This window comes from Schistocerca nitens, chromosome 1 (assembly GCF_023898315.1).
Source record: "Schistocerca nitens isolate TAMUIC-IGC-003100 chromosome 1, iqSchNite1.1, whole genome shotgun sequence".
NCBI classification, from domain to species: domain Eukaryota; kingdom Metazoa; phylum Arthropoda; class Insecta; order Orthoptera; family Acrididae; genus Schistocerca; species Schistocerca nitens.
This window is the reverse complement of record NC_064614.1, coordinates 426472687-426487429: the sequence shown is the minus strand read 5'-3', so window position 1 is coordinate 426487429 and position 14743 is coordinate 426472687. Positions and strand designations below refer to the sequence as shown.

Here is a 14743-nt window from a genome sequence, read left to right as displayed (position 1 = left end):
AAAAAGATTCTTCTACCTTACCTGATTTCGGTTTTCTTGTGGATGTGATAATCATTCCCAAAAAAGTGATGAAAACATAAGAGTTTGTCACATGAACTGAAAAAAAAATTAAACTTTTCACTAGAGGGAAAACTTGAACCACGGACCCCTCGCTCCGCAGCTGCTCAACGCTAACCACTGGACCACGGCGCTCCTATGTTTGAATTAGCCTTTATGTTGCCTATCTTGCACATGGACTACTCAGTTTGTATATTTTGCCTATTTTTTCATAGTTCCACACAACTTCTTCCTGTTTTCTCGATTGATCTGTGTTCAGTTTTTCAAGGCCTATCCACTGTCCCAACTTATAACTAAATCTGAGGGGGGTGCGATGGGGAGGTTCCCTTGTCAGAAGGGATAAACATGTAAGGGACCTAAACCAACAATCCATGACACTGCATGCCACAACAGTCACAATCATAAAAACAAATAAACACCGGCACCACATACTAAGACTAGTAATAAGGTAATGATGCTTGGGAGGAGAAGGCTCAAAGATCTTTTATTCCGAGGCTGCTCCTCCCCAATGACATCCTGCATAGTGTTTAAAGTATACTGCACACAAGCAGTAATGTATTGCTCATCTTATTGTGTGCAGACAGAGGTATATTCTCTTCTCTATTCAAAGCTGCAATTAATGAATTTTATACATCAGAAATGTATTATGTTGTTTAAGGAACAATGCATTCAAGTAGCAATGAACTATATTTCTCATGTGAAGCTAAAATTCATGTATTCCATGTATGAAGTGCTCAATCAGCATTTAATCTGCATAATCTGTGTAAACATAAATTAGCACAAACCATTTCAGATGAGAATACCTCGAGGTTGTACCGAGATCTTCTCATCTGAAATAGATAGAAATAGGCCATTATTAACCAACATGCTACTTATACTGTATTACTCACCCAAATACAGCATATCACTTCCCTCTATATACTATAAATTATTCTTAACCACGATCATTGTTACATTTTTTTTATTTTTCTTTGACATTTCCATTATATAAATTATATTCTCATCAACTAGGTGGTAACAAATTATATGGAACCATTTTAACAATTTTTCAGCATTGAATTTGATGTAACCTCAGAGAAATCTCTATATATTATATTCTTTATATTATTTTTTTTTAAAAAAGCATTAACAACTGGATACCAATAAGAATGTAACAATGAGAAGTGTTTGCTATTAGATTCATAAGCATCCGACCCACCTTACATTTCAAGGCGGTGGGTTACTCTGTACTGTTAATGAAATAAATAAAATAAATAAGTTCTCCCAACCAAATTTAAATTCATTTGTCCACTTGGCGACAGTTGAGTATGAAGTAGCAGAGTGCCCAAGTGTGTTCTGGGAATCGGCATAAATGTCCTTTGCTTTCATACCTTTCTTTACGAGTGCTCAAATCTCAGTGTTTTCCATCTTCGCAAATCACTACGTGGGAACAACAGAGCCTTGTCACCACCACAGCTCTCTTCCAAGGACGCTGACGGGGCATGTGTTTACCGGCAACGGTCCAATGAATATCACATGAACAACTTGTTGCACTAGCGCTGACCTATTGTGGTGATTCCGAGAACTTTTCAAAGCAAACTCATACATATAGCAACTTTGGAATGATAGTGGAAAAAGTTGATATCGTCATTATCACCGAGTTGAATTGCTGTTGGTGTGGATGTATGTGTGATAGTCTGTGCACTTACACTGGAAAAAAAGGTATACTGTAATCTGTTGCATGTGCCATACATCATTTGTCTGTAGGAAAGAAGTTACATTTTCTTATTTTTGTTAACTTTTCCTATCATGGGCTTTCCATCACTATATTAAGTAATGATCTTACAAGCCTAGCATTAGACCTATGACCAATTATTTAAATGAGTAATGAAATAAGGCATATATTTTTAGAAGCCACAAGCAACAGTAAGAAATGGCTGCAGCAATAATGTCATGATATTGCACAATCCCTATATAGGATTCAAACTGATTGACCAGATAAGAGGTCGGCAATCTGGCTGTTGTCAGTAGGCTGGGTGGCGAAAAAATGCTTACCTCGAATTTAACTAGCTCTTTGACAAGCCTAGCGCAGTTGGACCTACGTTTGGGATTGAAGGTGAGACATTTTGGAAGGCCTTTTACTTCCAAAGTCATTTTTTTGGAAGACAGGTTGAGGAATCTGCAGAGTATTTGGGAGTAGTGTTTTTAAAGGATGTGCAACTAATGGAGTATATCAGCTACGTGGCACTGATGGACAGGTTGGACGAAAGTGATGGGCTCTTTGGTGGGCAATAGTCTTACCTGGTGGGCGTAGGAAGTCAGTAGTTTGGAAAGCTTCCTCCTCAGATGGTACTGGAAGTGGTTACAGCTCTTCCACTGCAATTGTATCAATTTTAGAGATAATATGGAGTATATTGTTGCTGCACAGTAAAAGTATTTTGCAAAAGAAGGAAGATTAGCATTCAATGTCCCATTGATAGTATAGTCATAAGAGATGTAGGATGCTCAGACAACAAAAGGTTGCGGGAGGGAAATCAGATGTGTGTTTCCCCCAAAGGAATCATCCCAGTATTTGCCTAGAGTGATTTAGGGAAATCACAGAAAACCTCAATCTGGAGGGCTGGACAGGGATTCCAGTTGTCATCCTCCTGTATGAGAGTCAAGTGTACAAACCTCTGCATCACCCCACTCGGTAAGTGTTTTGAGAAAGGAGCAGAAATAGATGCATAAACTTTGTGCTCGGATGGTGTAGATTCACAGAAGTGTGGAAATGGGAGGGAAATGATGTCATGATGAGTGGCAGAAGGAAACTGAAAACTTATCACCAGAGGTTTTGTTATTGCAGGTGTATTACAATTGTGATTAGGTTATAACAGTTACTGATAAAACATCACCAGTCACTCAGTGTTAATTATCCAATGTGGTTTGGATATGTAGCTTCATTTACAATGAATACAATACTGGTTTTTAATTTACATATTCTATAATTTTTTCACACACAGGCTACTTAAAGAAGTACAACCATTCCTTTTTTATTATAGAAAAATAATTTAGTGTGAGTGATAAATGAAAACCCAACTCTGGGAGTATTATCTTCTTTATGCTTCATAAATTAGTTATTAATACACTGAAACACATAAGCACATGTATTCACACCCATCATTCGGCCTCCTGTCCAAGTACAGAACTTAAGTCTAATGACAGAGTTACTCTGTTTAATCAGGTGGATCAAATTTGAGCCATAACACTCAACAGTAATAATGAATGTTCTACTCAGACCAGCAATATGTTCAAGACGGCTCTAGTAATGCTATGTCAGAAGCTGCGCTGTCAAGTGTGGGTATTACTAATGTACTCTGATCCAGTGCATTGCCAGGGCAACGGAGAACTCCCTTAGTGTTCTTCACTTTCCAATTGTTGTTTGAGAAAGGATCTCTTGCGAGAGCAAATTTCTGAAACATACAATAACACAAATTTTAAAGTAAAATTTTTAAAACAAAAAAGCATTTCAAAATAGGAAATCAGATGTTTCAATGCCCATAATGAAATTAGAAAGTGAACCATCTAATAACAACAAATGCCTACATTGCTGCTGATGAACACTGGCATACCCTTAAAAGTTGACTTCCAAATAGGTTTTACACATCACATATTACACTTATGCTTCTACACATTGAAAGATTAAAGCTACTTGTGTCACAATGACTTCTGAACTATTTACTTTAGTGTATAAATAATTGCTCATAGCAGAAACTGAAAGAAGTGGCAAGTCAGCTATCAGAATGTGAGACAACAAAGTCACACAATGCCTGTTGCCGAGTTTGGTGGCAACTTCGAATATAATGCAATTTTTCAATCAGATGATTTGTCTAACTTACATGTGCACTACTGGCCATTAAAATTGCAACAGTGAGAATGACAGCAAATAACAAAATATTACTTATTGTATTTGTACAGAAACCAGATAGCAGTTATAAGAGTCGAGGGGCATGAAAGGGATGCAGTGGTTGAGAAGGGAGTGAGACAGGGTTGGAGCCTATCCCCGATGTTATTCAATCTATATACTGAGCAAGCAGCAAAGGAAACAGAAGAAAAATTTGGAGTAGGAATTAAAATCCATGGAGAAGAAATAAAAACACTGAGGTATGCCGATGACATTGCTGTCTCTGACAGACTTACATAGGACCTGCAAGAGCAGTTTAATGGAATGGACAGTGTCTTGAAAGGTGGATATAAGATGAACATCAACAAATGCAAAACAAGGATAATGGAATGTAGTAGAACTAAATCAGATGATGCTGAGGGAATAAGGTTAAGAAATGAGACAAAGTAGCAGATGAGTTTTGCTGTTTGGGGAGCAAAATAACATGATGGTCGAAGTAGAGAGGATATAAAATGCAAGGAAAGTGATTCGGAAGAAGAGAAGTTTGTTAACATTGAGTATAGATTTAAGTGTCAGGAAGTCTTTTCAGAAAGTATTTGTATGGAGTGTAGCCATGTACGGAAGTGAAACATGGACAATAAATAGTTTAGACAAGAAGAGAATAGAAGTTTTCGAAATGTGTGCTACAGATGACTGCTGGAGATTAGTTGGGTAGATCACATAGCTAATGAGGTACTGAATAGAATTGGGGAGAAGAGGAATTTGGGGCACAACTTGACTAGAAGATGGGATTAGTTGGTAGGACATGTTCTGAGGCATCAAAGGATCACCAATTTAATATTGGAGGGCAGTGTGGAGGGTAAGAATTGTAGAGGGAGACCAAGAGATGAATACACTAAGCAGGTAAACAAGGATATAGGTTGCAGTAGGTACTTGGATATGAAGAAGCTTGCACAGGATAGAGTAGCAGGGAGAGCTGCATCAAACCAATCTCTGGATTAAAGACCGCAACAACAACATTATACAATATAGCAGGAAAAGTACAGGAATAGATGGTGTAGGTGATCTGGGGTGAAATTTAGTACACAAGGCTGCCATTTCTGGCAACAACAATGGTTCTAACCCACCTTGGCACTGAGCAAAAAGGAGTTTGGATGAGAGGTACAGGTCTGTCATTCCGCGCTCCTTCAACTCTATGCAAGTTACTGGCATGCCAGGGCCCTCTTTATCAAGCTCACAATATTCACCATTGTTAATCTATACATCTACACAGTATTGCTTTATGTCAAAAGGAATTTAAATGAGTTCAGAGACACATTCACTCTCACAATAACAGAAGCAAAATGAAGTTCGGCATTTGGAGCCAGACTCAGAGAGACTGTAAACTCATGTAAAATAACAAGCTTAAAGCTTTTTAATAAACTTCCAATATCTGCTCAGTCACTGCCATACAACATTTTAAAAATTAACAACTGTGACTGGTGACTCAAATACCCATTTTACAAGATAGCAGAATCTTCTAACATAAATATTATCGCCATTAGTTTTTAAAAATACAGTAAAACCAAGTTTTTACATTCCTGCTTTTTATGTTCATTTTGTCAGTCCCAACAGAGGTCCTATTCTCTCAATACAATGATTTCCCATCAATAATGATTCCATGTTACTACATTTGCTGCATTTTATGTCTTCTCTGATGTTATCACGACCTTTAACATTGATTTTTATACAGATTTCTGCAAAACAAACATCGTAATCCTGCTCAAAGTCAGCCTTAGAACAAAGCAGAAAATGCAGACTATACGCAAAGTTACTGATCATGTAACATAGCATTAGCACACTAAGCAAGATGTTCATTGTTGGTATGTTGGGTCACAGCAACCTGTTTGGAAGAGTCGGAAAGGCTGCTAAGTCACTGCCGTAATGACAACACGATATGATGATAATGAGTCTTAACAGAAACCTTCCTTCCGCTCAGTGCTTTGTATTTCACAGCCATTTACACAAACACCACTTTTGAAGATGGCCATCTCTATAATGGGCTTTCACGGATCACTGTTACTTCCACTTGAAATGCACTAATTACTACTAGGCACACAGTCTTAGGTTGGTACAATCTGATGTCAGACGTAAACATTTCTCCTTAAGATGCTTCATAACATACGGACAATTTCTGACCTCTTTCTCAAGCAGGACAACTCCATGAGCCGAGTGGCCTCCTTGTTGGAAATAAACTCTAGATTTCATGCCTATTTTTCTCTTTTTATGAAGACTGCCAACTTTAATATTTTAACAAAGATTACATTTGAAGTTTTGTTTACCATAATTTTATAATGATTATCAATAATAAGTCTCACATTAGAACATAAATATCCTTTTAATGTGATTTCACAAAAGTCTTTTGTTGCCACATTTTATTTACACTGTCGGACACGATCAGAATGAAGAGGGAAACCCACATACGTGGTTTTGTGTGTCAGCACTTGGCCACTGCCTTTGTGATTGATGCTTTGTACACCGTGGAGAGAAAATTAAAGCTAACTGCTGTTAGAAAGAAACAAAAACCATTAATTATTTCTGATATTGTAAAAAGGCAAATTTAAATTGTTTTAATTTCATATTTTGTACACTATAAAGAGAATGACAGTAAGAGTAATTTATTCATTTTCACTAGTGTTTCCTATGCTTTCCTGTATTTTACACTTTCCTGCATTTTACTTTTCTAGGCCACACCGCTGAGAAGTGTGAAAATGGGGTTTTACTATATTTCTAAAAGCAGTGGAATTAAGCTGAAGAACTTCACCATAAAAATTATTGTTATTATTATTGAATATTTAATCCTCAAATTATTCCACTGTAAGTGGTGAATGGTGAATAAAATGAAAGTCTCTCAATAATCCATTACTATGGGTTTCCGTTGAGTCTGAGATCTGAAAAATGTGCTGATCAGAGCAACCATCAAACAGCCTCTGAATTAAGGTACGTCAGGACAGACAGAACAGGCAACATACATTCATGTGTTATCCAGCTGAAATATAACATCATGAAAACCTCAAAGACAGAGGACAGCTACCAGCTGCAAAAGTGTAATGGCTGCTGTTGGTATTACTTACTGAGAACTGGAGCTGACTGACTGTGTGGTCTACACAGTGGCAACCCATACCATCACACCAGATGCTGGGCACTTATGACAATGATGAGTGCAAACTGGCAACACTTGTTTCCTTCGGAGCCTCCACACAGAGGTCCGTTTTGATGCTATCAAAACCACTTCAAATACTTTTATTGCATATGGACTCCACCCCATTACTATTTTCTCAGTTTTCAATAATGCATAAAATATAGTGTGCCTTCTGTAGTCCAAAAAATACACTTTATTCCTTAGGCTACATTACTTGTGTACTGCAATTTTACAAACAGGAATGTAAGATTTGTACTTGTGAACATAATTCTCACAAATTTATCACAGGTCTTACTGCTACAAATTCTAAAATTGTTGGCTGGCACATTTCATAAATGCTGTTGTATTAACATACGCAATTCTATTTATATAACTGGAGAAGAAATGCTTGTAGTATGAAGGACATTCAACACAAAATAGATAGCTAACAGCAAAAGACAAATAATGCAACTGCTGTGACAGTATAGCCCAATAAATGGGATCATAAGTAAATATTTTTACTGTGCAGAGGAAGTTACAAAATAAAAGGCCACGGCAGGTTCTAAAAGAGAGTACTTGTTGGCTTGAGGTGTTGCTAAACTGAATGATATACAGCTACAGCCATGTAACATCTGGCCTTATAAATCTCAAGAAGCTTTAAGAAAAGTAAGTTAGCTACGTGTTCTATAGTTCATTAACATGACTTTTATCCAAATGGTACAGAACAAGTCAGTTTGCAGGTTAAATACATGATATGTTTGTGGTTACAGCTAAATGCTGGCCATTTAACAGTTGTGTACTAACAAGGGGAGAGTGTGGGATGGCCTCAGCTATTTCACTCAAACTGAATTAGTCGAAGAAGGCAGAAGTCTGTTTCAGATTTGTAGCATATCTACCCTTAGTGTGCCATAGGAAAAGGTCAAACAATCTTTAGAGATTTTCGAGTACAGTGTGAAGGATTTTCAACCACCAACTGTCAAGTAAGTGGTGTGGTACACTGGTCAAGCGCAGGACTGGAAATTCACCAGTTTGGATTTGATTCGCATCACTACCAAATTCCCTCCCCCTCCCTCCCTTAAAATACTGACTTTTTTCAAATTATATTCCAAAACACAGCATTTTTTATTAATGGAACACATCGTATCATGAATGACATTACTTACAGACACATAAAGGTAGCTTTTAAAGCTCAAAATAATGAGTTACAAATTTTTGAAGATCATTAATAAAATCCCAAGTAAAATTGTGCACTGGACTTTGACTAAAAATCCTGTAACATCAATTAATTTGTTTTTGTGTTCTTGTGAAGAGAAATGCAGCAATCTTGGAGGAGCTGGGTGGAGCACAGTTGGCCTATTTACCTTGTACAAACTTGTGAGCACTTGTTAGACAACTGATGAACTGTCGGTCCCTAATGAAGTAACATCACATTCTTCTTCACTTTCTGAGATGCTAAATTTAATATCAAACTCGGGATCACTAAAGCCACCCTTTATCAAAAGTGCTGGCTAAGCAACAATAGATGACACAGTAAAGACAAAAAGTCATTGCCACCTCAACCAACACGACAGCCACGCTGCAGATGTACGACTGGATGCTCTATAGCAGCCGAGCACTTAACTATCAGTGCTGAAATGGATTCATTTTTTCAAAGATCTGTTTTTATGTTGGAAGGGGTTGCTATAAAATTAAAATACCAATTTAATTATGCGTATGCAATATATTCAACATAGTTATGATTACTTTAATTTAATTAATATATTTAAACAGGAAATTATACAATTTGTGTCAGTTTGTGATTTCAACTGTTTTCCGACATTTTGTAACAGTCTCTACAGTTGTGAATGTGTCTGTGGGGATTTTCTGTACAAACTTATTATTTTATTGGAAAATGGTAACCCAACAAGAATGTCCTACCACTGAAGTGAGTGGTGAAAACATCAACACTGCAACTTAAATCACCAACGCTCAAAACACTTTTTCAATTTATATGGAAATGGGCTTGATCACCAATAATCCTCCTGCCTCTGTAGATCCTGCAGCAATAGCTGGGTCAAGTAACTGTAGAGCAGGTTATTGAAATTATGAATGATAATTTCACAGCAAATGATGAAGACGAGATATTATACACACTGAACATGACGAATAATATCTTTATGGAGAGTTATGTGGAATCACTCACTCTCACTCTCACTCGCACTCACTCTGTCTCCCCCCCCCCCCCCCCCCCTTTTACTATATGTAGTCCTATTTTCTGTATTTTATTTGTAACAGGTTTCTTCTTTTTCTTCACGTACAGACATGAACAACATTGATTATGGTCCTAATGAATATTCTTCTCATGTTTCGTGTGTGTGTGTGTGTGTGTGTGTGTGTGTGTGTGTGTGTGTGTGTGTGTGTACATGGGGCAGGGCAGTCACATTTCCAGACTTGTCAGAAAAATTTCAGTTTATTGCCAGTGATATCTGGGTAAAAATGCTTTAAACATAATTCAGTCAGACAGCAAAAAATCAGTAAATTCCTCAGCGAAAATGATGTTGCCACTTTGGAAGAAATAGTGGATGGAACAGAAGTTTCAAATACAGACCAGACGTATAAAGCCAAACTTAAGTTTTGATTATAGAATCAACATTGACCAGACTGGCTGCCATCATGACTCAACATATAGTAGGACATTGGATTACAAGGGTTCAAAGACTGTTTTTGAGTAAGAACTCAAGCTGGTACTGTCAAGACATTAGAGGAAGAATAGAAAAATGTTGTTGTTACTTTCTCCATCTCAGGAAAACTAACAAAAGAGCCTCATGCAAAATTTTTGGATATATTAAAACCATACCCTGCTAACAACAAATTCCTTCTATTAGTGGATTTGTGAGGTGAACAAGCAGATTTGATACAGTATGATGAGACATTCACTAATCAGCATGGCTAAGTAATGTGTTGTATGAAGATCATTCCACACAAATGTACTCCTCTTGCTAAACCTTATTATGTACATTTCTATCGCAAACACAAAAATCTAAAAGACTACAAAGTACTCCTAAATTGCCAAAACAGCCAGAATTGCAGGCAAGACAAGATGCAAATTACAACGGATTCAATTGGCAAAATGAATTCTGAGCTTCTGTTTCCACTCCAATGATTGGGTATGCTTGATATGCATCAAAATTGACAGAGGAAAGGCATTCATTTAAAAACTGGACTGAAGTATGCTTTCCACTGAAGTGTGATTCAGAAAAATGTTACTGCTCAAAAAATATTTTCATAGAATGTGCATGGGGTGTGAATGATATTTATTTTTTAAATGTTTCCTTGACAATTCTCACCTTAAGAAATGTAATGTAATTTCTAACAACAAATAAAAAGTCTGTATTTGCAAGCATTTTCAGAAATTTTACTTTCATTCAAAACTTCATACAATTATGTAAAGTAACTGTTTACATATATTAATCAATCATAATTAAATTGAATTATAATTTTTACATAATAAATTGAACTGTTTAAATATACAAGTTATCTCAAAAAGAATGATCCAAGATTTATTTATTAGGAAGAAGGGCTTAATACCAACAAATTGCATACTAAATTACTCAGAAAAGACAGAAGTTTATAAAAATCCATCATAAATGTTCAATATGTCCTCCACTGGGTGCATGGACAACATCTAGCCGATAGCCGAATTCATCCCAAACTGAGCGTAAGTTGTCTTTTGTCACTGAAGCTACAGTAGCTGATAGTGTAGTAGTTCATCAATGTCACAAGGTAAGGGAGGAACGTAAACACATTAACATATCCCCACAGGAAGAAATCACATGGTGTTAAGTCAGGGGAACAAGTCAGGGGACATAGTAGGCCAAGAGTGTAAAGCCTGGTCTCACGGTCCTGTACGCCCTATCCAACGTTGAGGTACGCTGGCATTGAGGAAACTGCGCACGTAGTTGTGCCAGTGCGTGATGCTCCATCTTGCTGATAGATGAAATTATCAGAGTCAAGTTGTGGGAATAAGCAGTTCCATAGCACTGCAAGATATTCTGGCAGTTTCCGGCGACTAGAGGAAGCAATGTAGTGCGGGTGTGCAAGATACTCACATCCCCTTCATCATTGGACTTACTTGGAGGTGCTTTGCCGATCTCCTCCTCAGGATAGCCGGCTGCGACGATCTGCCCAACTTCTTCTCCGAAGATATGATGCTGTATTGAGGAATTTTCTCTACTCTCAAAATGATTGCGTACACTCAGGATACTTTTAAATCAAGCCTACTATATTTCACTTCCACAAACAGAACACCACATAACAGTTTCACATCAATGAATCATATTTCGTAAATCCAATGACTCTCAATCCGTCAGAAGCTATTGATTACTTTTACAATAAATACAGTTCCAAAAATTCTCTCAAGGTTTTCCCACCTCCACCATCCGCAACTCTAGAGAGTAAGTAAGTAAGTAAGAAAGTAAGTAAAAGTAAGTGTCTTATTTTCTTTTACACAATTCAACTGTTCACAATAATGACTGACGTAGCACCGTCACAAAGTAAGGCGTGCTTGCTCCTAGTGCTCGTCATGTAACTTCTGTGACGAGTGAGGCAACCATTTGCCTGCACCAATCAACCGTTCAACTTGTGACATTGTCTTGACACACATCCATCCTGTGCACACTGAAAACCGGCATGAGGTAGACACTGTCCCATTTCTCATGCTCATACATAAAATATCGGGTGTTCGAGACAGTAGAAAGTGGAGGGTCTCTAGAATTTGTGTCAAAATTCTGGAGGCACTACAATATGATTGTCCTGTTACGGTTTCTTCCTCAAAAAAGTAGGGTCCATAAAGCTTGCTTTGTGACACAGCACAAAAAACATTCACTTTTGGTGAATCATGTTTGTGTTCAATTGTTTCACGAGGATTTTTGAGCCTCCATATAAGCACACTATGACAGTGAACCATACCGCTAATATGGAAAGTTGCCTCATTGCTGAATACCAACTGTGACTTAATAAAAGTGTCATCTTCCATGCTCTCTAGAATAGCATTGCTGAAGTCCACCCACTTCACTCTGTCAGTATCTCAAAAAGCTTGTAATCGGTATGGTTTGAGGGCTAAACGACGACGTAACAAATGCCACACTGTCATGCACGGTAACGCAAGTTCTCGGCTAGCACGATGTGTAGACTTGCAGGGGCTCCGCTCAAATGCTCGTTGGATTTGTTCCACTGTTGGTTCAGGAATGCGTGGCCGGCGAGTACTTTTGCCTTTACAGAGGCACCCTGTTTCTTCAAACTGTTTATACCACCGTCGAATGTTCTTTGGTGATGTTGGTTTAGCATGAAATCGAATATGAAATGCCCGCTGAACTGCAATCACTGATTGAGTATGACTAAATTGAATAACACAATACGCCTTCTCTTGTGCGGACGCCATACTGTGCGAGACTGGATGCATGCTCCAGGTCAGCACTCGTAGCAACATCTAGCGGATTTTTTCTGAAACTCTAGACCAGGGGTCTCCAAACTACGGCCCGTGGGCCGAACAGGCCCGCAAGGGCCGGCAAACCGGCCCGTGTTAGCTGGCCGGACATCCCCGGTATCCGGCCCGCCAAATATTTGAGGTGGTACCTATACTGCCAACAATTGAGTTTCGAGGCCTATCGCGACCAATACATCGCGCCATTGTCGGAGCTCTAACTTTACAAAGCGGAAGGTCATGGTTAAACTTGTGGCTATCCACAATAAACAGACAGACCATTCTCCGTGCGTTAGTGAAAAAAAATGAGCGCTTAACAGACTAGTTTGGCGAAAACATTTTAAGTAAAAAAATTCTTTGCATTTTATTCTACTCACGAGTTTGGTGCAAGTCTTTCAAATGGATGCCACTTTGGCGACTAGTCTCAGTAATCAAACATTATGGAAGATGCTTCTTAAGCGAGGTTTCACTTTCTTTTGATTACGTTGTAAAATACACATAGCAAGTAAATCGTATAAAATATTTTTATTTAAAGGCAATTTAAAGAAAATACCATAACTGGTGTACATAATGATATTGGATATTTTAGTTGTAACTGATGTATAAAAATAACTGTAATTAATTTATATCTTGAAAACTCACAGTGTTAGACTATGCACGTAAAGAATTTTAACATCTTAGTGATAATTAGTGAATTTTATGTGCCTGTAACTTTCCTTTCATAATTACCTCCAGTTGTGGATCAAGTTTACTAGTAGAGATAATCAACAGTGCCTTCAAATGCTCATCACTTAATTTTGATCTGTAAATACATTTTGCATGTTTCATTTTGGAGAAAGTTTTCTCACACAAATAAGTAGTGCCAAAAGCTGAAAAAAGCCACGGGAAAATTTACGTAAATTTGGAAACTGTGTGGATGGAAGACACTTATAAAATTCTAGTAATGCTGACTTTGAATGTTTTTCTTTAAAAAAGTCGCTACATTGCAAATCAATAATTTCAAACTTAAGTTCTGTGGGTAACGCTTCTATATCGATGCCAAAGGGATTTTGAAATATCTTGATATCATTTGAATCTGCATTGATATCTGAAAAACGTGATTCAAAATTAATTTTTAAAGCACCCAAAGCTTCAATTGCGAAAGTTACAGGAAACGCAATCTCAGTTTGTTGACTGAATGTTTGGCGTGTATTAAAATGCGTGGAGCATACTTTGTTCAACTGAGATTTAAACAAAGCAATCTTTTGTCGAAAGGACTTAACATGCGTGTATAAATCTGGCACAAGCTGGTTTTCACCTTGCAATTTTAAATTAAGGTCATTCATATGTTTAGTTAAGTCTGTATAAAATGCTAGCTTCCATAACCACTCACCGTTCCGTAACTCACCCAGAGGGCGATTCCTTTCGTTCAAAAAAATTTCTATTACTGTTCGGAGTTCAAAAAAATGGGTCAGAACTTTACCGCAGCTAAGACAGCTTCGCCTCGCTGCCGCTAGGGCTCGAGGATCGCGCTCTAGTTCTAACAGAGCGCGATCCGCTGCTAAAGGGTACTTCCGGTGATGCCATTGCTGTTTTCAGGACGCGCATTTCCTGTCGCACCCTTCTTATCAGTAACTATGTCACTGCTCATGAGGCAGCTGCACGCTCATTCGACTCGAGGCAGCCGCACTGTACAGACAGCCATGCCTTACCATAGGAGAAGATATACAAGAAGATCAAGACTACCAGTCTACAAGAATGTAGATACATTTGATCTTAAACCGAAGCAGATAGCTCAACAGCAACTACTTGGAGGACCTATAACTTTTGTAGGATCTTCAAGAAACTCACGGAATTGGCGATGACTGAGTGCATGGGATCTGATATAATTAACAACTGAAATAACTGGCTTTAAAACTTCTGACATATCTAAATGTTTTCCACACAAGGACTGTTGGTAAATAATACAATGCACTACTAATGGTTTTGAGCCACTGTCATTTTCTACGGCCTGAGAAAGGAGAGCAACACCACCTTTATTTTTCCCACACGTTTTTGCCACCATCAATTGTAATACATTTTAATTTCTTCCACTGAAGATTGTTTTTCTGAACTGCCCTTTCAACTCCTTTAAAAATATCTTCGCCAGTGGTCGTTCCCTGAATACTGTGAACATTAAGGAGCTCTTCATACACTTCATAATTTTTGTCAATCCCTCGAATAA

At 37.8% G+C, this 14743-nt stretch overlaps 1 protein-coding gene across 3 annotated transcripts in view; it reads right to left on the bottom strand.

Annotated features, from left to right (window-relative positions):
* Positions 1-1073: 1073 nt before the first annotated feature.
* Positions 1074-14743, bottom strand: part of LOC126250536 (uncharacterized) — an 83633-nt gene continuing 69963 nt past the window's right edge. For all 3 annotated transcript variants that reach the window (XM_049951568.1, XM_049951567.1, XM_049951566.1), the window contains one exon: positions 1074-3488. In XM_049951568.1, the coding sequence (XP_049807525.1) occupies positions 3327-3488 (162 nt within the window). In that variant the 3' untranslated portion in view covers positions 1074-3326. The remainder of the gene's footprint in view (positions 3489-14743) is intronic.